Source organism: Ostrea edulis, chromosome 1, assembly GCF_947568905.1.
Source record: "Ostrea edulis chromosome 1, xbOstEdul1.1, whole genome shotgun sequence".
Lineage (NCBI taxonomy): Eukaryota > Metazoa > Mollusca > Bivalvia > Ostreida > Ostreidae > Ostrea > Ostrea edulis.
Window position 1 is genome coordinate 70239880 of NC_079164.1, and position 27818 is coordinate 70267697.

The window sequence follows — 27818 nt, forward strand, 5'->3', positions numbered from 1 at the left end:
TTATAGTACTCTAGTTCTTGAAAAGATCCCGGGGGGATAAAGGGATCCCTACTAAAATGTCTACAGCCGTATTAATTAGTGGCTCTACCTGGACCCCAGGATCAATGTTTTGAACAAGAACTACTGCAACATCAGCAAGGTAGCTTAAAAAATGTATGTGCACACTTTTTTTTACAACATTTTAGTCAAGCTGTTGTAATTATAGTAAATAGAATTTCATTACAACTCTAGTTTGCTTCAAATTGAAATGTAGTTATGGATGGATGTGGATCATTGCCAACTGGTCAGTTTTCCAATTCTATGTAAACCCTTGGACCCCAAAGGGCCTGTCTTGTCCTCGGGAGGAGGTGGGTGTCATGACTTCAATAATTTATAAAATCTCAACCTTATGAGGACGTTATCATGCGGCTTATCACTGTTATGTGATACTATACTAATGTTTACTTATCTCTCTTTGCAAAAAAACGATCCTTCAAATTCTAAATCCCATTTATCCCAGATTTATTTATGCAAAGTTGAAAATGGTTCAGAGGAAATACATGTATGTGTTCTGTAGACACAAATGCTTTATGGACTTTGATCAGAAAACCTGTCTAATACTAATAAGTCTGTGACTCAGATGAGCAAAATGACTTCAGAATATAAATCTCAGTTTATACCTATGAAGTTAGGTACATGTATATTAATATATTTACCAAATGGACCTTTGTGCTTTCAGAATATATCCTATACAAAGAATTACTTGTGATTTAAAGCTATTCCATTCCAAACAGAATAAATGTGAAACAAATACTGATACTGTTTAGTACTCACAATGTGAATATCACCAGCTAAATTGGTTCTCTCATATATTAAAAACTTCTAACGAAGTTTGAAAAAACTACTATGCAAAGTGAAAATAATTTCTAAATTTATTATCATTAGAGTTCACATTAAAAACAATGTTCAATAAAAATTACTGCAAATCACAAGCAAAAATTAGACTTTCAATACAAGGACACAATTTCTGCATATCAAGCAGAACTGGACTACTTAACAGGCAGTGAGCAAGCCCCTCTTACATGTATGTCTTGTAAAGAAATTCAAGACAATATGATTGCTAGTACACCTGAAGCACTATTACAATTTGTTAAGAGTTTTTCTCTCCTTAACCCTACATTTCACAGTAGTTGCTCATAATGAAGTTAAACATTCATTTGACACAGATATTATGTAAAAAAATTTCCAGTCGTTACAAAAGTGGACTGTGTTAAAAGATTACAGCATTTAATATCAGTAGTATCACAGACGGGGGGAGATCCTGAAGGACTTCTCAAAACAAATAAATAAAATACAGTAATGGAATATGATATCACTAAAACCCTTCATCTTATTTCTTAACAACATAGTATTTGAAATACATGTACAACCTTAAAACTTTGGACAACATTGAAAATTCAATTTCAAAAAATATGCAATCACATCGAAATATACATGTATATCCATTTGCTTTTAAAGGTATGTAGATACCGGTAAAAGTATTGACAACAAATTTAAGATATTAATAATAGGATTATGTATAAGGCTCAATTATTCCATCACTATAGTCTTGCAATGTACAGTATCTACATACATGTTAATGCTACTGCTCTGGTAATACAGTAAATGTTTAATCTATCCTGTAGGATTGCTCTACCTTCTAAGATGATGTCATGTGTGAATGATTTATATCACCTACTATTAAGAATTCAAAGCACATATGTCCTACAAAAATTACAGGAAGTATGAGCATGCCAGAGTATTCAAAGATGAGAAAAAGCACAAGGGAAAGTCCGGACAGAGTTTTCAGGAACAATAACTCTGCATGCAGCTATATCTCGGGAGTCTTCGCGGTATCTCTCTGACTAGCAACAGAGCCTTTTCTTGATGGCGGAGCTAAAATGACAAGAAAATATCATTAAAGTTCTAATATTACCAGTGGAATAAACTATTGAACATTCATGTGATTAGGGTATTAATTGAGAGATATATATTCAATGCTTTTATTAGCCTGTTACATCAAGTTTTATGAATTACAATTGACAAAAAATATTTACAATCAACAGAACTGTACTTAAAAGACATTTCATTATAAACACTGGCCAGGAGTCAATAACAAACAGTGAAGAACGCACAACAAACGGCCAACACAGAGACAAACAGTGGCGGCTGTGTGTGAACAGTTTTTAAAGAATGAGAAAACTTAACTTGTACATGTAGTATAATTATTCTTTTGTCTGCAATTGTATGGTGGATGTAAATATTGGTAGTATGTTGACCCAATGATACTGTACACCAACTTTACTTGGAGTGATCTGCTAGAAATATCTAGCAAATTGACAACCAACACTCTCTTGACAAACAACACCCTCTCTAGACAAACAACACTCTCTTGACAAACAACACTCTCTCTAGACAAACCACACTCTCTCTAGCCAACCAACATTCTCTATAGACATACAACACTCTCTCTAGACAAACAACACTCTCTCTAGACAAACAACACTCTCTAGACAAACAACACACTCTCTAGACAAACAACACTCTATAGACAAACAAAGAAATATCTAGCAAATTGACAACCAACACTCTCTAGAAAACCAACATTCTCTCTAGACAACCCACACTCTCTCTAGACAAACAACACTCTAGACATACAACACTCTCTATAGACAAACAACACTCTAGACAAACAACACTCTTTCTAGACAAACAACACTCTAGACAAACAACACTCTCTCTAGACAAACAACATTATCTATAGACAACCAATGCTCTCTCTAGACAAACAACACACTCTCTCTCTAGACAACCCACACTCTCTCTAGACAAACAACACTCTAGACATACAACAATCTCTATAGACAAACAACACTCTAGACAAACAAACAACATTCTCTCTAGACAAACAACACTCTCTAGACAAACAACACTCTAGACAAACATTTTCTCTAGACAAACAACACTTTCTCTAGACAAACAACATTCTCTATAGACAAGCAATGCTCTCTATAGACAAACAACACTCTCTCTAGACAACCAACACTCTCTCTAGACAAACAACATTCTATAGACAAACAACACTCTCTCATGACAAAAAACACTCTCTAGACAAACAACACACTCTCTAGACAAACAACACTCTAGACAAACATTTTCTCTAGACAAACAACACTTTCTCTAGAAAACAACATTCTCTATAGACAACCAATGCTCTCTATAGACAAACAACACTCTCTAGACAAACAACACTCTCTCTAGACAAACAACACTCTATAGACAACCATCTCTCTATAGACAAACCACACTCTCTAGACAACCAACACTCTCTCTAGACAACCAACACTCTCTAGACAACCAACACTCTCTCCAAACAAACAACGCTCTCTCTAGACAAACAACACTCTCTCTAGACAAACAACACTATAAACAACCAACACTCTCTAGACAAACAACTCTCTCTCTAGACAACCAACACACTCTCTAGACAAACCACACTCTCTAGACAACCAACACTCTCTCTAGACAACCAACACACTCTCTAGACAACCAACATTCTCTCCAAACAAACAACACTCTCTCTAGACAAACAACACTCTCTAGACAAACAACACTATAGACAACCAACACTCTCTAGACAAATAACTCTCTCTCTAGACAACCAACACACTCTCTAGACAAACCACACTCTCTAGACAACCAACACTCTCTCCAAACAAACAATGCTCTCTCTAGACAAACAACACTCTCTCATGACAAACAACACTCTCTCTAGACAAACAACACTCTCTAGACAAACAACACTATGGACAACCAACACTCTCTCGACAAACAACACTCTCTCTCTAGACAAACAACATTCTATAGACAAACAACACTCTCTCATGACAAACAACACTCTCTCATGACAAACAACACTCTCTCATGACAAACAACACTCTCTAGACAAACAACACTCTCTAGACAAACAACACACTATCTACACAAACAACACTCTCTAGACAAACAACACTCTCTAGACAAACAACACACTCTCTAGACAAACCACACTCTCTCTAGACAACCAACACACTCTCTAGACAAACAACACTCTCTAGACAACCAACACTCTCTCCAAACAAACAATGCTCTCTCTAGACAAACAACACTCTCTCATGACAAACAACACTCTCTCTAGACAAACAACACTCTCTAGACAAACAACACTATGGACAACCAACACTCTCTCGACAAACAACACTCTCTCTCTAGACAAACAACATTCTATAGACAAACAACACTCTCTCATGACAAACAACACTCTCTAGACAAACAACACTCTCTAGACAAACAACACACTATCTACACAAACAACACTCTCTAGACAAACAACACTCTCTAGACAAACAACACACTCTCTAGACAAACCACACTCTCTCTAGACAACCAACACACTCTCTAGACAAACAACACTCTCTAGACAACCAACACTCTCTCTAGACAACCAACACACTCTCTAGACAACCAACACTGTCTCCAAACAAACAACACTCTCTCTAGACAAACAACACACTCTAGACAAACAACACTATAGACAACCAACACTCTCTAGACAAACAACTCTCTCTCTAGACAACCAACACACTCTCTAGACAAACCACACTCTCTAGACAACCAACACTCTCTCTAGACAACCAACACACTCTCTAGACAACCAACACTCTCGCCAAACAAACAACACTCTCTAGACAAACAACACTCTCTAGACAAACAACACTCTCTAGACAACTAACACTCTCTCTAGACAACCAACACACTCTCTAGACAACCAACACTCTCTCCAAACAAACAACACTCTCTAGACAAACAACAATATAGACAACCAACACTCTCTAGACAAACAACTCTCTCTCTCTAGACAACCAACACACTCTCTAGACAAACCACACTCTCTAGACAACCAACACACACTAGACAAACAAAATTCTCTCTAGACAAACAACACTAGACAACCAACACTCTCTCTAGACAACCAACACACTTTCTAGACAACCAACACTCTCTCCAAACAAACAACACTTTCTCTAGACAAACAACACTCTCTAGACAAACAACACTCTCTTGAATATTTGTTGTCACTAATAAGTCGGTTTTTTATGCATACAATGTAACTGCTGGCTCACTCACAATTCCTAATGAATGGGGTTCCCATACACTACAGGTGTGGATAAAAGTACATGTGGTTGCTTCATGTAATAAAAGACAATTGAAAATCATTTTGGTGAATGTTAATGTGTCAAAATATATGTACAATTATGCATGTGATTATATCATATCTAAAATGTGTTTAGTTTCTTTCCGAGATTGCACAGATTATACGACTGTCGATATGAACTACTGTAAATTCCTAAATATAAGCGAGGAATTTATTATCATGTAACTTCGCAAGAAGCATCAGTAGTCAATTAAAATTACTTGCTTTTATTTTCATATTGCTAAAATACATGTAAAGACTTTTGATCAACCCAGCACCCGTGAATTTATGTTCTCGCGATTTGACATATAAGTAACTGTTATTTCGCAATATTAAGTATATCTCCTTGTGTAAAACAAGGAATTTACCGTATTTTCCTGTGAAAACTTAACATCAACGACACACTGCTAAGTTACTGTTGTACAAAATGTACGAGTCAAAGTCACACAGAGCCTATAAGAAAATGTGGGTCTAATTTTCCTAATAAATATGATTTTGGCAGTCTTTCCTTTATCACCAAACCACTCTAAACTTAGACCTCTGCCAAAGAAATGATATACTGTAAAACAGATTACATTTTTAAAGTGTTAACTTCAAAATTTAGTTCATAAGAAATTATGAAAAATAAAAAAAGAACTATAATCAAAAGTTTTTTAAGTATTAACCAAATCAAAGTATAGAGAATACCAGAGCGTGGGAGAAGTTGATAATCTCTGCTGTCAATCAGACTGCACTGAACATACAAAGGACTTGCACCTACAGGTATTGTCATCTCAAATATTAACAGGACTGATAGGTACAAAGAATATCTTATTATACTGGAATTTATCGGGTGGGTTATTGGACCTTTATCAAACATTTTGGTGAAACAGTGATGCATGTAATATAACATTTCTTATGAAAACTGCATTTTTTAAGTGCAAAAGAAGGAATAGACACAGTACAGATATATTCACAACCTGAGGGTGTGAGTATAGGAAATTAATTTTAGTTTCATGTCGTGATTCAGAAACTGTGCAACATTACCCAACTACATCCTCTACTCTACCATCTAAGACGAAGCTAGTCAAACATTTTAGAAAGTTTACAATGCATGTATATGTCATCTTTAATAATAATATATATACATGTATATATATATATACAATAAGTCCAATCTCTGTACAATGTAGATTGTTCAGAAGACTTCCACTTCCCACAAAACACACCATTACAACAATGATTTAGGATTTCATATTCTACAGACGATTTACCATTTTCTGATCCATTGACTGAAATACACATACTTCAAATTAGTATGTAAAGTCTACAAAATTTCCATAAAACGTTTTCTGTAATTATATGCTTTATAATTAGGTCATTTGATAAACTGAATTTTCAAACTGACCTGATTTTCCAGCAGAACTTGGACGTGGTCCAGATTCGGAGTACTGTGGCTGAGGGGGAGGCATTCCACTGATGGACCCCCGACTAGTGGGGCGCTTGCCGGAGTCAGGGGTACGGGGCACTTTGCTCAGACTCCCCATCTCTCGTGACCCCCTCCTGGCACTGACCCCATCCCCTTGAGATCCCTGGGATGTTCTTCCCTGATTCTGCTGTGAATTTCGACCTTGACTATTCTGGGAAACTTTCCCCTGTGAGTTTCGGCTCTGATTCACAGATTCTACAGATTGAGATCCTTTCCCCAGGCTGGATACATCCGGTGTACGGGGGATCCTTGGACGGGAACCAAAGGCCTGATTATATTCCTTTACCCTACAACATTTTCAATCATATTCAACAGTAAATCTTAACATGTTACAATTTTCAACTAGCATAACCTTTGTAGGACGATTCAGTAAAGTCAGTGTTTCAAAATGGAATCTTTATTCACAATTTTTAACTTACATGTAAATGAACACTTACTCTGGGTTGTCTTTAGAAACTCGGGCACTCCCTTGACTTAGCTGACTTGCTCTTGAAGCTACAATCACAGGATCACAAACAATGTAAAAACATCACAATCACAGGATCACAAACAATGTTGAAAAACACCACAATCACAGGATCACAATGTAAAAACACCACAATCACAGGATCACAAACAATGTTGAAAAACACCACAATCACAGGATCACAATGTAAAAACACCACAATCACAGGATCACAAACAATGTAAAAATACCACAATCACAGGATCAAAAACAATGTAAAACAAGAGGTACTGTGAGCAATGCTCACTAAGAATACCCCCCGCTTACCCCAATCTCCCAAAGGGTGTTGGTAATAGGTATAAACTACCTCTTTTCTGAGTGTAAAAAACAAATGGCATGACAAACCGAACCATATTGCTACTTCGATGTCCAGTGCGCGTGACCTTTGACCTTTTGACCCCAAAATCGATAGGGAACATCTTCATCCCATGGGTAGTCCATATGTATGATATGGTGACTGTAGGTGGAAAGGATAACGCTTTAGAGCCCAGAAACCATATTGCTACTTCGATGTCCAGTGCGCTTGACCTTTGACCTTTTGACCCCAAAATCAATTGGGAACATCTTCATCCCATGGGTAGTCCATATGTATGATATGGTGACTGTAGGTGGAAAGGATAACGCTTTAGAGCCCGGAAACCATATTGCTACTTCGATGTCCAGTGCGCTTGACCTTTGACCTTTTGACCCCAAAATCGATAGGGAACATCTTCATCCCATGGGTAGTCCATATGTATGATATGGTGACGGTAGGTGGAAAGGATAATGCTTTAGAGTCCGGAAACCATTGTGTCTACAGACGGACGGACGGACGGACAGACAGACGGACAACCTGATTCCAGTATACCCCCCCCCCACAACTTGTTGCGGGGGGTATAAATACCACAATCACAGGATCAAAAACAATGTAAAAATACCACAATCACAGGATCACAAACAAAGTAAAAATACCACAATCACAGGATCACAAACAATGTAAAAACACCACAATCACAGGATCACAAACAATGTAAAAACACCACAATCACAGGATCACAAACAATGTAAAAACACCACAATCACAGGATCACAAACAAAGTAAAAACACCACAATCACAGGATCACAAACAATGTAAAAACACCACAATCACAGGATCACAAACAAAGTAAAAACACCACTATCACACGATCACAAACAATGTAAAAACACCACAATCACAAACAATGTAAAAACACTACAATTATATCATAATAGGAAAATGTTATACATGTAGTAAGTTAACATTGGTACAGCAGTTTGATATACAGTAAAACTCTGATATAGCGAATTTCTGTGGACACTCTATAATAATTCACTATAAGCGTAATTCGCTATACGTTTATAGCGTATTCACAATTCAAATATAGCGAAATCGTTATAAAAAATTGATTTGTTCTATATGTATATCAGTATATAAGAAAGTAGCAATCGATATACTTGCATTTGCATAGTCTTTATGAGAAATTAAGCTTATATATTTTCAAGAAGAAATATTTTTATAAAAGATATATATACACTGATTTATATATGATAATTTATCTTGATGGATTATTTAATCACACAAACACATGTCAAAAGAAAAATGTCAACAAAATGATGTGTAATACATACAAACAATCTATGACCTTTTAAAATATCTGTCAATCATAGACTGTGTTGTTTTTTGTTTTGTTAATAAATTTCACAATAAACGTATGTGTAGGTATTGTTTAATATTAACATCCTCTTTTTAAAAAATACAGAAATTTCGTAGTAAGTATGGATCCTTTATGGCTAAAGACAGCGATTGTTAAGAACCGCAACGAGTTTAAAACGAAAAAATCGATATAAAAGGTGATTTTTACGTACATTTTCAATTAAAGGGGAATGGGAATTTACTTCGTTATATCCGTAAATTCGCTATATCCGTATTCATTATAGACGCAGCTTTTTATATAGAATATGTAAAGAATTTGCCGGGGAAATCGATTTCACTTCGCTATAGCCGTAATTTAGCTATATCCGTGTTCGCTATATTTGAGTTATGCTGTATTACAAATTAATTCAAATAAAGACTTTAATTTCATAACAGGCACTTGTGGACTTCCAACTATACAAGGTGGAAATCATTACATTTTGTTCGGATTCAACTTTGTGGGAACCTCTATCTCATAAATTTAAACCTACACTGAAATATACACGTACTATCAATTCATAATTACTTCTCAAATTATAGTCACTTGATTCATTGCCATATTTGCTATAACAACATGTTTTGTCAGGAATGTTTATATAACTCTATGGTCTATATAAAAAAAAATTCAGAGAGCTATAGTTCTGCAGCTCTTGTGTAGCAAATTTCATATACACATAATTTTGGCACAAAACACAAATGGGGCATATTCACCTTGCAGTAATGAAATAGTCTATATACCTCTAGATGTATTATTCCATTAATATAAACTACATCATAATAAAGTACTGTGATGGTATGACTGACCTGATCGGAGTCCATCCTGTGTGTTGGGACGACTACCACTCCTGGTGGGGGGACGAGACATGTCCATTCGCCCCTCTGGAATCTGGGACAGCTGGGAGGTTGGACGGCTCCTGATCATCAAAGTTTGCCAGTTTTTTAATCAATCAATTATTCAATTTAACAAATTGCTATGAAAATTAATAATCTAAATAATTATCATTTTTCCTCAGCAAAATTTCCTTGTATGTTTCTCACAGAAAAATCATAATACTGGAAGTATTGTCCAACTTGATAGGCTCCATGCAGCATATGTGCTATCAAAAGTGATTAGAATTTAATCTGATCATCTCTCTCTTATAACAACTTACTGAATGATAGACGGATGCTCTGTTGCACGGCGTTGGCTGGGAGTGATTGGACGCTGGAGAGGCTCGTGCATGACAGTATCTAAGTGCTATGACAACAAGGGTTAATAAGACATCTAATATCAACTTGGTCTATAAAAAGGACTTATTGTGCAAATCATTAAAGTATATCAAATAATGATTATTTTAATATTAAACATTTGAATATGAAATAAAAAATGCATGCAATTTGTCATTCTTAAACTGTAGAAATAAAATGTTTAGAAATGAACTAAAACCACAAAGTTCTAATCAAATGAACATAATGATATTTTTTTCCAGACATATAACGAGGGTTATCCAATCTGGATAAACCTGGTCAATTCGTGCAGGTTTTTGCAAAGTACTTGGGTGTTTTCTTTCCCATATATTAGATCTGGTTTTTTGGGGTTCAATATTTTACTTTCCTCTACTGCAATTCATCTAGAATTTTCTATTTTATTTTGTCATACCAAAAAAATCATGAAATAAGTATAGATATCGTGAGAGTTATCCCTCTTTGTATTCAGTCGTATTTAGGCTACCTTTTTCTTGGGTTTGGCGCCTGCAATGGCCTGATATTCCTCGGTCAGTAATTTCTCCCCAGTAAAGTCACTGTCATCGATCTGAATTTCCTCATCTTTGTCCAAATCTAGTTCCATGGCATCCTGGTCCTCCTATCGACAAATAAAATTTCCATTAATCACCTACACATACACATGTGTATGATTTTGTATTGGAAGAAAAATCATTTTACACTATTCATATTTGATTTTTAACCTTCTATGTATTATTTTTAACTAATGCAGGTAATTTTCATGACTTCATCTGTCATCATACAAGCATTCTCACCTCTTCCTCATCATCTTCCTCATCATCTGATTCATACTCATCAACTGTCTCCACTACAAGGCAAAAATCAAAATCCACATGATTTATTAATTACAAATCTTCTAAAGGATATAATCATTATAATTATCATTAGATTTTTGACATACCTAAACATTATCAAGCATTGATAACATACCTGTCTGTATGACAACAGATTTAAATAAGTATTCCAGTTTTACACACTTATTGATTACAATCTATTGATAAACTGCATTATAAATTTAAATCCCTTCATAATTTATAGGACTTTAAAGCAATAAATCATTTCCTTTCTTTACCTAATGGGACTTACACTTGGATTATATATTCAAAAGTCAGATATATTTGAAATGACTACAATAACCAATATTTTTGTTTGCCAATAATTCATACACCCTGTAGAAGAAAAGTACCTGAGTTTAACTGTTTTATAATAAACTCAATCTGCCTATTCATATCTGGTTGGTCATCTTTGATAAAACATCGCAGAATTTCCTCCATGCCCTAAAAATGTGAAATTTGTAAAGAAAGATAACTCAAGTTATTTTTTTTATTACCTCCCTTATCAAAAATAATCCTAAATGTCTATATCTTATTCATAAAAGTTTAACAATAAAATATTTTCACTTCTCTCATCAATTCTAATCATTTCATCAAAAATATGTAATACATATATCAGTAATAATTCTTGTATTATCTAAATAGTAATTTTTGTAAATAATTATGATTAAATCATCACACAGTAAAATAAAAACACTACAACTTATTAAATTTCAGGTAAGTACATAAGCTTAGACTACTCATATGAAAAATTTGACCGTCCTTATTTGGGGGTGAAAGCACACTCAAGGATCGTTTAGAGAGAGTATGTATGCTGACACCAACACATAACAAGATCCGCACCGCTCGCATGTAAATGTGGGTTTGGGTGCAATTTTTGGAACCATTGGAAATGGTAAATTCTCCCGTTCATATAAAAAAATAGATCACTATGGTACATTTTTTGGTACTTTAGGTTACTATTAAGATACTGAACGATTGTTTTGATAGTTTTTTCTTCTTATTTTTACCAATGCTACAAAACACCTGAGATAATTGACTGGTTTTAAATTTTTCAAATTGTTTCATTTCAATATATTGTGTCTATTGCACATAAAGGTATGTTTCAATAGAATTAACATTAGCTCTACAAAAGATATTTACAAAACAAAAACCACAAAATCCTTGCAAGGTATAGGCCTTGTAGGAGAAACAGGTAAAATTACATGTTCTGACATTAGTATTAAACTAGCTTTCTCAAAATATCACTCCTTGATTTATTTTTTTTAATTTTTCAAGATTTATTTCTCTTGAAAATTACCAGTAAAACAATTTTTAAAAATCTTGAGTTTGAGGGGAAAAAAGACAGTTAAACTCACCTTGCTAAGAACCTATTAGCTATAATAATTTAGCTCTCTCAAATTCTTTTTTTTTTTTTTTTTTGAATCTTGGCCAAAAACGTCAGAAAACAAAAATGAGAGAGGGCTACATTATTGCAGCTTTATAAGTCTTCAAGGATCAGTTTTACTTACCATTGCCTTGGCTTCTTCTCTGATGGATGGGATAGCTAGAATGCTGTACAAGGCACCATTTACATATGGACGGATCTGTCAAGTTTGCAACATTCAGTTTTTTTTAACAATGTATGATAGAAAATATCTCAATTTTTCTCTTAACATTTTCATAATCTACAGGATGATTTAGACAGAATTTTGTGCACAACAAAGCCCTACCTCCTGATTCTCGTGGCCAAGGAGATCACTAAGAACTTTCAGCGTCTGGTGGGCGTTTCCTACACAACGCTTTTTACCTGCATCAGATAAGACCATTCAAAGAATAAACATTTTTGTCTTGGGCGACTTTCTTAACATTTTTTGCTTCCCATAAGGATCAGGGTTAGAATAGGTCTTCAGTTATACCTTTTATGCTTTATTAAGACTTCAATAAAAGTGCAAAGAGTCTTAGGGAATTGAAAAAACTTTGGAAATTGAAAAATGGGTACAATAGACATAAAACACATACAAATTTACAAATAGACATGCTACTACAGGATATACTTATTAGCTTTGTTTTTGCAGATGAAAAGGGGAGGGGGTTACTAGGAGTCTGGTGCCTTTTACAGCTTCAAGAATCATAAACATACTTTATATGAAATACCTTGTAGATAATATTACCTGAAGTTCTGGGACAGAGGTTCATGGATAACATTACCTGAGGTTCTGAGACAGAGGTTCATGGATAACATTACCTGAGGTTCTGAGACAGAGGTTCATGGATAACATTACCTGAGGTTCTGAGACGAAGGTTCATAGATAACATTACCTGAGGTTCTGAGACAGAGGTTCATGAGCAGAGCAACAGAGTACTCCAGTGTGTAATCAGAAAGGTTGTCATTGTCCTCAAGAACTTTGACAAGCCACTCGATCAACCCGGCATCAATCATTGAAGACTGCAGGTTTCGTCTGTAAAAGATTGATAACAAAATTGATCTAGACTGCAGGAACAATCTTTTTTAAATCATTCTATATGTGTTATATTAGGGTCCTCTACTAAGATGTCTGCCTATTGAATACCTGAGACTGAGTTTCTGTAGTGCTCCTAACACCATCTCCCTGGTGATTGACTCCCGCTCCTCACTGTGCAGATTGTCTAACAGAGCCTTAAACAATTCCTGGTTCTGAGCCAGATAGGTTCGACCTGCAATACATGTGGATCTTCATCTTTACAACTGCCTCAAAAAACTAGAAATTGTTTTTATGAAATACAAATGTCTCCCCAGCTCCCCAAATTGGAAGTGCTCCAAATGAAACCTCCTTCCCTTAATGTACTGTATGGTAAGGAGGAGAAAGCATGAGCAGGAACATGGACATTATGAACTCCGATAAGCCACATAGAAGTGTTCACAAGCTATTTTACACCCACCACCCCTCTCTGGTGTTTATTGGTTTAATACATAAATCTTCAGAGAATTCCTTGTTTTATTCATTCTCTGACTATGGCTGTTCCGAAATCTTGTCTAGTTCTCAAGATAAATTGCTGAGTCTTTGAGGTACATGTAAATGTATCAAGGGTTGTCTACCCTGCTTAATATAATCTTGTTTTGTATCTGGTAATTCTTGTAGGCACAATTATTGTTCCTGTTACTTTACTAGACCTACAATCCGTATTTTATCATGATTTTTCCTACAAAAAAATCCAATTATCTGCAGGACTGTAGAAAGTATTTGTATACTACTTGTGCATATTGTACTAATACACTGCACATGTACTGAAATACATACACTGATCTACATGTACTGATGTACATGTACTGATGTATAGGTACTAATGTACAAACATTGATATACTTGTACTGATCTACATGTACTAATATACATACAATGATATATGAAAGATCAGAAGAGTAGTGTGTCATATCAATTAATCAAGTGGTTTTCTTACCCGCACAGAGAGAAGCAAATGCATTAAAGAGTCTGGCTGCTGTCTGTTTCACCATGTCATCAGATGATGTCAGGAGCCCCAGCACTGCAGTCTATAGCACAATCAAACATTCTTGTAGCAAAGTGCTAAGAACAGCAAAATTTGTCTCATTATACGCATAATTCATAATACTCAATCATTTCATCTCTATTTTGATTCATGTACAAGAATAAAAGTCACTTCATTATGTAACGGTTCAATACAAGTTATTATACATTCATCAGGCTAGAATTTTCTGACTGTTGACTGCAGATTACATAGCACTTCATTCGCAAACATTCCTACCCTGTGAGCCCCAGGTTTGGCACACCCCAGCAGATCATTGTCTCTGTAGGCAGTCATAGTTGTGTCCCTTTGCTGCGGATTGGATTGTGTCAACCTCTGTAAATAACAGATAATTTATGTATTAATCCTTCATCTTAATTTCATATCATTTTGAATTTCTACGGCTTTTGTGAACAACATGAAATATTCAACAGAATATCGAGGGAATACATTTCGTTCATAATACAGTGTGTACTGAAACAGGGTTACAATTGCAAATTTATAACTAAATATAGATATTGGAATACTTCTCCACTTCTGTAACTACATGCACTTATTACAGATTGAATGATTGGTTCATACATGTACAGAAAAACTTCTCAAAACCAACAAGCTGTCTTTCTCAAAAAGATGGCCAGTTCAGAGGGCTGGCACAAGGTCAACTTAGCTTATACGATATAACTAAAGTTGTCAAAAGACAACATTGCTCGCCCGGCAGCGCGACTCTACTTATCCTATCAACCTTGGTTCAAATGACACAAGTAAGGTTAAAGTTTTTGAAAAGTGTGTAAAGATCCAAGGTCACTAAGTCATAAGTCTTGGTACCAAATGAAAGGCGTGGTCATGAGGAATCTATATTCCGATTCTCACCCATCTGATGGCTTGTAAAAGGAGAGCTTTTCTTTTGTTTGGTCCATAGGCTAAGTCCTCTTTCACCTTGGGGTAGTCAACAGGTGGGTAGGCATCTGGTTCCTGCATGGGCTGACTGTAAAACATAAATTGAGATGAAAATGAATCATTACCACAAGTTACGAGATATGTAAACATTACTGATATTGAAAGACAGAAATGTACACTTATAGTTAGTGAATCCACTGAGTTTATCTGTACTCCATTTTGAATTTTCATATGTACAGTTGAAGTGAATCAGTTATGTGTTTATGGATCCCAATAGACAGCTGGAAATACTTACATTTGTGGAGCAATGGACTGTCGGAGAAATTGACTAGCTGTTCCTGGACGAGTGAAATCAACAGAACCCGACATATGATGACTGAACAAACGTGAACAAATTTCCTGAAGGTACTCCGGTGTTATCTGTGTGAATAGTGAACCCACATATATACATCTCTATGTGATTTCTACACCAACCTCTCTCCACCCCTACTTTTATCTTTGAATCAACTGATAATTCATGCTATTATTCTAAGTCCAACGACAATAACTCAGTGAAAAATCAATGGACTGGAACCAAATTCGTACTTGATCTGTAACTTGTTTTGCAAAAGCAATGTACTAAATATCAAATGAATTTCTGCAAGCACAACCAAATAAGTCTGGAAATCTGATAATTCATGTTATTTTTCTAAGTCCAAGGGCAATAACTGTGTGTATCAGGATATCATGTAGATTCTACTCAATAAACATGTATATCTAAGAGTCTTAAGTGGAAAACTAGAAGAATATTGATTGATGCAAGATACGGAGCACAGTGTAGGAATATTTCCAAGCTGCGCAAAGTCCTACATACTCCTGAGCTTGATATAAAATCTGAATATTTCTATTGATAAGATCCACATACATAATTTCAATGTTACTGACACACAGACAGAAAAAACACAAAATGAAGAAAAACAAAACGCATTTCTATCGACTTGTAAAAAAAGAAAACGGGAATAAATCTCACTGGTTTTCCCTGGACAGTAGATTCAAGAGCATCCACCAAGTCTGCTGTGATTCCAATCAGATTGTGGTAATCCGCCTGAAATTGAAATGCATACAGACTACAGCTTTCTAGGAAAATGTGCCACCTACTTTGAATTTGTAAAGTGTAACAGATAATGAACAAAAATGATTCCCAACAGTCATTTTGCTTCTCAGGTGACAATTTAACATGTACAGCTCTTTATATCCATTCACGATCATTAAAATGCTCATTATTTAATATTTATGTATCAGTTTGTCAAATATGTGTTTCAGATATATTTAAATTTTCTGAATCACACCAAAATTAATCTAAAGAATCTTCCTGAATTTTTTCATGAAATTGATATATGTGAAAATAACTTTCATACTGGTGAAGAACAAAATAATAAGATAATAAAAGAGCAAATCCAAGAAAATTCTGGATTAAAACACTCAATATCAAATATTGGTAAATATAGCTAAACCCAAAAACTGGAAAAGGCCAATCCACAATACCATGTTAATCCGCATTACTTATTTAATCCACGTTACCATGTTAATCCACATTACTTAGTTAATCCACATTACCATGTTAATCTGCATTACTTAGTTAATCCACATTACCATATTAATCTGCATTACTTAGTTAATACATGTTACCATGGTAATCCGCATTACTTAGTTACACAGTACATGTACTTGAGAATTAAATTATGTCTTCTTTACAATGCATAATGTTAACCTATGACCACTTGCATTAATATGTCAATGGGATACATTTTTCACAGTGCAGTATGAGTTATTTCCCCTGATTATGGGAGGAACGCAACCCGTTGCAGTCCTCTATTCATAGAGTCAACATAAGGAATAGATAAAAACTTTACTATATCTAATTATAATTAAGTGCCAATTATAATTAAGTACCAGTCAAAGGATTTTGCTAAGAATTAAGTGTAAATAATGAAAAATAATGTGACTTTACAATAATTTTAGTCACATGTTATATTCATGTGTCCATTGTGTGATTTTTTTCGCAGGCAATGTTGGTTCATGATGTAACAAAGTCTGTAGATATTCATCCTTGACTTATTGAGATCAGGATCAAGATGTCTTTAGCGCATCATCAATTCTTCAGTATAAATTTTAATCAATATCTTCCACGACCAAAACACAATTAAATATGCAGAAATTACATGTGCAACCAACGCATATACATTAACTTATTATTGTTTCACACTGTGGACAATGAATGGAACATGTTAATTACATGTATATCGAATCTGTATCTGATGTAATCTTTCTGTTGAATGGAACATGTTAATTACATGTATATCGAATCTGTATCTGATGTAATCTTTCTGTTGAATGGAACATGTTAATTACATGTATATCGAATCCGTATCTGATGTAATCTTTCTGTTGAATGGAACATGTTAATTACATGTATATCGAATCCGTATCTGATGTAATCTTTCTGTTTCACACTGTGGACAATGAATGGAACATGTTAATTATATCGAATCCGTATCTGATGTAATCTTTCTGTTGAATGGAACATGTTAATTATATGGAATCCGTATCTGATGTAATCTTTCTGTTGAATGGAACATGTTAATTACATGGAATCCGTATCTGATATAATCTTTCTGTTGAATGGAACATGTTAATTACATGGAATCCGCATCTGATATAATCTTTCTGTTGAATGGAACATGTTAATTACATGGAATCCGTATCTGATATAATCTTTCTGTTGAATGGAACATGTTAATTACATGTATATGGAATCTGTATCTGATGTAATCTTTCTGTTGAATGGAACATGTTAATTACATGGAATCCGTATCTGATATAATCTTTCTGTTGAATGGAACATGTTAATTACATGTATATGGAATCCGTATCTGATGTAATCTTTCTGTTGAATGGAACATGTTAATTATATGGAATCCGTATCTGATGTAATCTTTCTGTTGAATGGAACATGTTAATTACATGTATATGGAATCCGTATCTGATGTAATCTTTCTGTTGAATGGAACATGTTAATTACATGGAATCCGTATCTGATGTAATCTTTCTGTTGAATGGAACATGTTAATTATATCAAATCCGTATCTGATGTAATCTTTCTGTTGTATATGGAATCCGTATCTGATGTAATCTTTCTGTTGTATATGGAATCCGTATCTGATGTAATCTTTCTGTTGAATGGAACATGTTAATTACATGGAATCCGTATCTGATGTAATCTTTCTGTTGTATATGGAATCCGTATCTGATGTAATCTTTCTGTTGTATATGGAATCCGTATCTGATGTAATCTTTCTGTTGTATATGGAATCCGTATCTAATGTAATCTTTCTGTTGAAATCTGGTGGGGGGGGGGGGGGGGGGGGGGTTTATGTGTGATTCAATCTTTTGAAAATATTTTTTTATGTACATCAACTTAGATTGCGCAGCTTGATCTGCATTGTAGTTACACAGCATTAGGGAGTGGAGGTAGGGACTAGCCCCACACTTTTTTCAACATTGTACTTTTTCTGCAATTATTACAGGCAAAGTTGGCCATTTTTTGGAAAAGTTCTATCAGAACTATAGGTTGGTCCCCGACCTTTTTTCAAAGAGTAGTAGAAAATTGTAGTGGAAATGTAAAATTAACCAAACAATTAAAATGAGGGATCAACCCTTGTCCCCTTACCCCCAAAATTTAGGATTTAGAGCTTTTTTTTTTTAAATTTGCTTGATAAGAATTTTCAGGCAATTGTGAAGTCAATTTCTCCAGCTACCTCCCCTCCCCCCTTTAAAAAAAACAACAACCAAAAAACGATACATGCATAATATTTATAACATCGCATGATTTCATCATGCTTTCCTTTCCATGTGTCTGTTTTGTACAGATTACCTCTAAAATTCTCAGGATTCATTGTGTTACAACTTGGACAGAAATAAACATCAAATACAGCTCTAAACCCTCTCCCCCTTTTTTCCCCCAAACCCTACAAAATTGAAACTAAATCTTGTTTTCATCAAAGATATTTTACAATCTGTTAAAACACAGCACAATAGAGTTTGGCACCATAAGATTTTCTATATCCTGTTTTTTAAAGTAAAGTTTAGAACTGCATTGATAAGCATGCCCCCATTTCATTCAGCCCATCCTCTTTTGCCAGGTCAAGTGTACAATAATACAGATTAATCATGATGCACTTTTATAATATGTCACAATTGCACTGCAAAATGTCATTTTGAACAGTTGACATTTTAATGTACATTGTAACTAATGTAAAACTTAAAATGGATACTGTAGTCTGCAGGCACAATTCATGTTTTCTTTTCAAAAATTTCACAGTTACAAAAGAAATCCATTATGATACGATGGTATGAATAAGATAAAAGAAATCCATTATGATACGATGGTATGAATAAGATAAAAGCTGAACATGTGCATTCAATATTTCTAAATGGACAGTGCCTCAGCTTGTTAACTCTTCAATGAGTCACTGAAATTATAGCGTGACTGCAATGTCAGTAAAATACATTGTACGTGTGTATTGTGGATATGGTTAATCTGCAATACATTCATCCCAATTAACATAGTGTGGACTGGTCTTTAAATATTCTACTGACATGTATGAACATTCTATAAAAAAACAATCGTAAATTGAATATCAAATTTTATAAAGTGAATATTAGATTATGTATATTCTGTCACTATTTCTAAACAAAGAAGACTGGAAATAGAAAATGCATACACCAACGCTTACAAAATTAAAAGTTTAAATTACACTAAAACAATGAAGCAATCTAAAATCTATTCTCAGAACTGTGTTTCTAGTGGTCAGTATATGGAACATCTATAGTTCAAAGGAAGTTTTCAAAGCAACAGCAAAATGCCCAAAACATCCTCTATCAAGGTGCTGTTCTGATTCAAATAGGTCAAAAATTAAAAATCACTCTGTAAACACCATAGAAAAAATTTATAGATATTAGAAATGTGTTTTAAAATTTTCTTTCAATGCCAGTCTGTAATATGAAAACTTACCGCAAAGCTCGCTGTTCCATACACAAACAAAAAAAGCAGATAGTGTTAGTATGGAAATAATGACATGCAACAATTCAACAGTCTCCTACCACATGACCAATGTTAGTGTACTAAGTGTGCAAGCCAAGGCATGTGACCGAGTTCCAGCATCATCAGTCCTTTGTACAGCATGCACCTACAGTGCTCCGTGTTAGTGACTGATTTTAAATCGTTACCTGTACGCGATTGTGTCGTTTTATGTATGACATTGTTTTGCGCTCCGAGTCCACCAGTTGCTGCTGCAGGCGAGATATTTGTTGAAATTGGTCTGCAGAAATCATCATTAGTACAATTTACATATATAGTACCCTTCACAATATGATGTACTAAATGGTATATCTATCATTAAGTATTTTCGGTGAATGTTTTCAATACATTTTATCACAATATCTTCTTTTAGAAAAACCATACTGTTACAAAGTTTTATTCACTGACAAATCTGCAAAAGTTTTACCTGTTTCATCTCCATCTTTGTTTCCTCTCTGTGAAAAATGCTTAAGGAAAATTTCACCCTAGGATGCTCTAAACCCACAAAGAAGTTAAATAATACATAGTGTATATACAGGCATCAAAAAAAGTAAGTGATTTTTAAAAAAAAAAAAAATTCATGTTACTGAGGATACATAAAGTTCAAATAGTTTGGGTTGTGGTCTGGATTTCAGAGTCAGAGTTAGGAACTTCTCCACACGAACTTCGAGATCTTTAACCCAAGAATCCTATGAAAAATTAAATAATTCAAAAAATTATCATGCTGATATACGTAATTCTTAATCTACAAAGCCTGCACTCACTTTATTTCAGTACAATAATATATACGAAATATCATGGTCATCAGAAATTGTTAGAATTCATGAATGGCTTACAGTAAAAAGTTCTTTGTAAGATGGATGACTTTTGGCATTTGGAACAAACGGTAAGGCATAAAAAGGCAGAAACTCTGTAGTCTGGCTCAAGGAAGCACCCCTTGTCTCTAGATATTTCTTGAAGTCTCCCATAGCTCGGTCTGCTTCCCTCTGTTGAGACATTATTAGCAAACAAACTTTCTTTTAAAAATAAAATGATTATGATATTCTTTAAAGCTTTGCAATGGGAATCCATAAAATTTTCAATCATTCTTTTTAATACACTTATAGTCAATTCAACAGAGAAAACTTCAAACTACAAAATTGTCAAGATGACAATGTTGAAAATTCATTTCCACTTTGAATGTAAGATACATACATGTATATGGCAATGACTGAGCCATTCTCTTCGGTCGTTATATTCTTAACGCACCTGTATATCATATAGCAATACCAGCATTTTACTTCAAAGCATTCTCCTAAGTGTGTCAATTACCTGTCCTCTGGCAAATTTAATTGGAAATGTTGCAAAGTATATATTCAAGTAGAACTCCAGCTTTTTTGCAACAGCATCTCCATCACGAACAGACGGGTGGAGGTTATCATTCCACTCTTTAAAAAATCTCTCCCTTCTCCCTTTGTGAAAGTGTTGCATCAATTCATTCTGTTGAAGGATGCAAAACAAGCATTAAATACCAAAAGTGTTCTGTTAATCATATTGATCTGCAAGTCAAATTTATTTTCTTTAAAGGGGAGCCCCATTATCTGTCATTTTGCCACCAAAAATTGAATTCAATGAAAATTGTTCTATCTCATATAATTCAGTAATAACACTAGCTACAGAACTGTAGCTCTCTGAAAAAATATTGGAACGGATCGTCCGAATAGTTTTTTCAGAGAGCTACAGTTCTGCAGCTATAATAATACCAATAATAAAGTCTTGCAAGACAATAATTCTTCCTTATTTATTTCTTTTCACTAAAAGTGGTTATCTACTGTAGTTTTATAAAGGTTTCCCTTGTTTTTGTACAAAATGAATGTTTTTATTAGTCCCTATACCATTGAGAAAATGGTTGCCATCACTTTCACAGCTAATGCCACATCAAATATATTTACTTATAAGGCCACTAAATTTTGGCTGGATCTGGATTTGCCTGTACTTACCTGTATGGCCACCAATTTTTGGTTGGACTTGGATTTGATGCCATGGGTTGCTATTGGTTTGCTTTTCTGCTCACATTCCTTTTGGAACACTGAGGTACATTTATCGAAGCCACTGAATTCCAGGTACTGTAAATAACACAATCACACAATACGTTAATAAACGCGAATCACTGAAGCCTATATACAGTTGAACTTCAATATCTTAAAGAATAATATCTCAAATATCATGGATATGTCAAAGTCATTGGAAAGTCCCAACTATTTAGGGGCGAGATCAAAAGTTCAATGTCTGACAAAAAACTAAATTCATATAGTTTCCCCTTAACCTAAATATGATGAATGTTGAAACTAATTGAAAGAACAAGTAAAAACATACGTGTATAAATAACACTCTGTATACATTTTCTCCTGTTTATTCACAAATAAAAGTGTACATGAAAACTATTAAATATTCATTAAAATGTAATTATATGTGGTTTTTAATAGTCACATCTTTTTTTCTATTTTCACTAAAGTGTAACCGATTTCGGATGACAGAAACTTACAGGAGATTTTATCTCCCATCCCCCTTACTATTTGAACTAGATTTTTATCCGACATTGATCTTATGATCTCATCCCTTATTCTTTAAGTTTTTACCCTTAATATCCCAAATATCTCAAAGTTGTTTTTTTTGGGGGGGGGGGGGGGGGGGGTGTTTCGGTCCCATCAAGTTCAAGATAACAAGGTTTGACTGTAGCTTGCTACAGCAGATATAATAAATCTAATGAGCCTTTAGATGGTTGTTTCTGTTACTATGCCTCCAGAAACTATATAATGAAACCATCTGAAAAGGACTATATTCAATATATTACTAATCTAATATGTGTGGTAGCACCCTTGTAAAGTATTAAAAATTTCACTTGAGTCAAATATCTAATGAACTTACTACAACACATGAATCAATGCCTGTATCCATAACATTGTTTATGAATTTTTGTGTGACTCAAAAAATAATAGAGCACATGCATGATTAGAACTCCCAAACATATAATCATATTTCATTGAAATAATCAATTTGATTCTCATGATATAATTCTATCCTGCAACTATCCTCTGTACCGACTCAAAAGCTATTTTTGATCAATGTCCCAATATACCTTCATCTGTTCTATTTTATTGTGATTTGCTCATATTTTTCAAAGTTTATATTGAGACACAACCATTAAGGTGATGCTCAACAACCACCCTCTGACACCTCACTGTTTCAGGTGCGACTCACGCCAAACACCTCTCTCTCATCATGGTCTCTACTTTTTCTTCCAAACTTCTACCCTGATTTTCTTATTGCTTAATCTATAACTTGTTTACTCTAGGGGAATGCTCACTATAACCAAGATTCCAAATAAGTTGCAAAAATCACACATTTCTCCATAATTGTTCTCAACTTAGAGATTAAATTGATTTCTCGCAATTTTGTGGGAATGTCTAAAACTCCTGGCTAAAATTAGAGTCAATTCTTAAGTTTACTATCTAATGATGTTGTAATCTCAAACAGACATGTCGATAATGGTGCGGTTCAGTGGTCCTGCAAGACATTTTTAATGAAGAACCGATAGAAAACATATAGCCAACAGCCCTATCTATTGTCTTATTAGGTTTCTGTCCAGTTTATACAAATGGGACTGTGATTTATTTTGAAAATTTTCAGGACTGACAGAATCAGCAGGACAGACAGAAAATGATTGGTCTTCAGTTCTGATGTCTGAAAGACTATTTCTCACTTTCGACACATCTGCTCAGATATACAAAATAATTATTAACAGCAACAATAAAGTCTCAGATCAGTATCAGTCACTTGTCCAGGCAATGAAATTAAGGGGAAATACTCTCTAAATGCAAGTTGAAAATTGAAATTGCAAGTGAAAATTCACAAATGGTCACAATTTTTTGAGAGTGAAAAAGACATCTTTTTTCTGGATTTTCTTGGTTTATTTGAAGATTGCAATAATTTCAGCTTGTGCATAGAAATGCTTTACTGAATGATTATAAACATATTGTAAAAGTAAACGTGGATTCAATAAATAACTAAGGCCTAGATCATCTCAGTGCTGCATTCAATAACAAAGAACTTCAAGCCTACTTTGAGTGTCGTAGAGAATTCTATCAAAGCATCCTAAGTTTAGACATTTGATCAGCCTATTCATTTAAGTTACATGGGGAATACAACGCAATTGATGTAAACTGTGTATTGTCATGTAATATTCAGCGTTGGTGTTTAGCAAATTTACAAACATAAGAGACATTGTACAATCCCGTTAATCTAGGAATGATTGTAATATATGATTAAGAAAAATATGGTTTTACATGCTTTTACGGATTTTATGTAACATTTCAGAACGGCATGAACTTGGGTACAGTCTTTTGCCCAGTTCCGGATCATGGCCAGTTCCAAATCGCTTTGTAATTATCATTAAAAAATACTTAATTAATGAAATGATTTTTACTTAGAAAGGTAAATCACGTTGAAAATGAATGCTGATGGATACAAAATTGTTGTAATTTTTATCCAACCCAGGTTTATTACTAATGTCACACTTCTTTAATACATTAGGACTTCGACATCTTGGTCACTTACACGCTTGGGAAAAAATCACAATGGAGGGAAAAGTTGTCTGTAGCTAAAGAATAATTTCTGCACAAAAACTTAAATGCATTTAATTGATATATCTTTCAGCAAATGCATCAATAAATATTTCTTCAGTGAAAGCATTATTATAGTTGAGATGCCTTACCAAAGAGACACCATCTTTTTGTCCAATTCCGGATCAGTTGTATCAACTACTGTCATACGCGTCTTGCTGAACTTAGTTTTAAACTTTGAGCAATATCTCAGTTTATATTAAATGCACTGTTGGATTTATAGAAGTAGTGTCAGATATAATACGCACACATTTTTTTAATAACAAAAATAAAGTATTTTATTTTAACAAAATAGATACACCCCCCCCCCCCCCCCCCTCCCGGTAAATAATACATTTTAAAATGAGAAAATTGGGACAGTAAACATACTATGTATTGCATCTAGATTTACATCTTGAAAATGATATTTAAAAAGTATTCTGTAGTCAATTCAATTTTAAGCATATTAATATACATGTATGACTGTATTATTATTTTTCTTCCCAACCTCGCAAACTCCACAAGAAAATGCCGAAGGATTGTTATCCCGGGTAGATGTAACATTAAATCATAAACACACTCAGAGAAAGATAATTATTAATGTTGATTAAGAGAATTTTGAATGCCGTAGTTTTGGCTATGCTAATGCCTAAATGTGAAGCTTTGAATATTGTTCAATATATAAAACGTCAATAATGTAAAGATTAATTTAAACTAGTGTTTGATTTGGTTTTATTTCTACAAAAACTAGGTATATATTAAGCGAAATAAACATACACACGTACTGATTTAAAGTTTCAGACCGATTGAAAGTCGGATCGGGTCAATGAAAGTTCGAATCGGCCTGCAGTCGTTTCAAACATCCCCGTGATTCGGAACTGGCAGTGTGATTCGGAACTGACCCATGAACACGGGTATAGAAAATGCAAAGGCCGGTGATATTTACAACGATTTTCAAATGATTTTAGTTATTTTTCATTTTAGTAACTTCTGATCTTCTCACAAGACGATTAAAACCTGTAGTATCTCCGTGGATTATACCGCTAGCAATCGTTAATGAAAATGTGATCCAGAACTAGGCAAACGACTGTACACGAGATTTAAAATATAGAAATACATGACTGTCCTCGCATTTGAATCTATGCCATTTTGACCAAAATTTTCAAGTTTGATAGGTATGGTTTGATTTTTCATCAGTTTCCTATTAGGGCTGTGCGTTGCACCGAAAATTTCAGTGCACCGCGATTCATACCATTCGATTCGATGCACCGATTATAAATTCCTGATTTCGGTTCGGTTTAGATTTTACTTACACCACAACAACAAATATGGTGTCCGAATGATGTGCAGAAACATGGTTTTTTATGCAACAGAGATTTAAATCACTACTGTGTTGAGAGTTAGCATTTTCACCACTCAAATACCAACAGAATATGGTCCGTAAGATCATTGCAGTTTATCTTTACATGACATATAGCATTTCTGTCAGTGGTGGAGTGAAATCAACATCATAGGTAATGACACAGATTTGACAGTTAATATAAGACAAGTAAATCAATAAAGGAGAGATTTTCAAAGACTTTCAATTGATAGAATTGTTGAATTTTCGCATATCAATGGAAACAATATCATATACACTTTAGATTCACTATAGGTTTGTTTAATAATCCAAACCTTGTGCAGCACATTAATATAACACATTTTAATAGACTGTCAGTGTTTTCTTTTTTCTATCAAAGTTATAAAGTGTCATTATAAATAGATATGATGTTTACAAATGATGACATATAGTTATATAACTTGAATGAAATCAAATCAAATATGCTACTCATTAAAATTGTTAAGTTTTGTGCTGTCATTAGATAAATTGGACCTAACATGAACTGAATCGAAAATAACCGAACCGTGCTGTTCTGAATCGAAACCGAACCGAGCTAACCCTGAATCGTCCCAGCCCTATTTCCTATATTTTCCTTTCTATCATGTATTATATATGTGTTACCTACAGGGTCAGCTAAGCTCGTCGCCCAAAGGGCTGTGTGTGAGAGGGCTTCACCCTCTATTAGATATACATACATGTACTATCAAATCTGTCATGTCCTTGGTACAACAAAAGACATAGCTTTTCTGTGTGTATTGTACATCCTGTTTTTATCTACTTGCCTCCTGTACGATGGCATTTAATTCCCCTTCAAATGAAACAACAGACAGAGATCCGGACATCTTGAATTTATCCCCCTACAATGAAAAGGTACATTTAAAAATCATTACTTACACGTTGGATTTAATCAAATATCTTATGACTTTACTAGGCCTAATACATTTTTTTACATTATAGTGTGGTCTGTTGCTTTTAAAGCAAACGAGTCTGGGGTCATGAGAAAATTCTGGCTACTGCACAACCGATATTTTAAACGGCGCGGCTGTCTGTTAAATGATGACTTATTTCTGTCCATATTGTCATTACCTTGTTATCTTAATGTATACCCTCAAACCATTGAGATGAGCTGTGCAAATCTATCTTCAATCGGCTACTAATGCAGATTAATACATCCCTTGAAAACAAAAATCAATATATTCAATACACTCTCCATTGGCATGCAGTAAACAAATAATCAGCGTCACTGGAATGTTTGATTGTATT

At 34.4% G+C, this 27818-nt stretch overlaps 1 protein-coding gene and 1 non-coding gene across 4 annotated transcripts; one reads left to right on the plus strand and one right to left on the minus strand.

The window, feature by feature from the left end:
• Positions 1–898: 898 nt before the first annotated feature.
• LOC125683476 (lisH domain-containing protein ARMC9-like) lies at positions 899–27818 on the minus strand. 3 transcript variants are annotated; one of them, XM_048924680.2, is made up of 26 exons: positions 27642–27818; positions 27338–27412; positions 22514–22639; positions 21846–22013; positions 21371–21520; positions 21131–21223; positions 20962–20989; positions 20684–20775; positions 16425–16499; positions 15711–15835; positions 15389–15503; positions 14759–14854; positions 14435–14525; positions 13567–13690; positions 13316–13455; positions 12727–12803; positions 12526–12600; positions 11368–11458; positions 10937–10989; positions 10630–10761; positions 10070–10155; positions 9723–9832; positions 7157–7214; positions 6639–7006; positions 6505–6522; positions 899–1914 (listed from the first exon to the last, which is right to left on the minus strand). In XM_048924680.2, the coding sequence occupies exons 2-26, from the start codon at positions 27395–27397 to the stop codon at positions 1850–1852; spliced, it is 2616 nt and encodes an 871-aa protein (XP_048780637.2). In that variant the 5' UTR covers positions 27398–27412; positions 27642–27818; the 3' UTR covers positions 899–1849. The 3 variants fall into 3 exon arrangements, with proteins under 3 accessions (XP_048780637.2, XP_048780656.2, XP_048780647.2); XM_048924699.2 differs by lacking the exon at positions 20684–20775 and adding an exon at positions 20469–20479 and having other exon boundaries at positions 27642–27788; XM_048924690.2 differs by lacking the exon at positions 6505–6522.
• On the plus strand, positions 11771–11899 carry LOC125664966 (U4atac minor spliceosomal RNA). The gene has a single exon (XR_007366127.2). It is a non-coding gene; the product is annotated as a U4atac minor spliceosomal RNA (small nuclear RNA).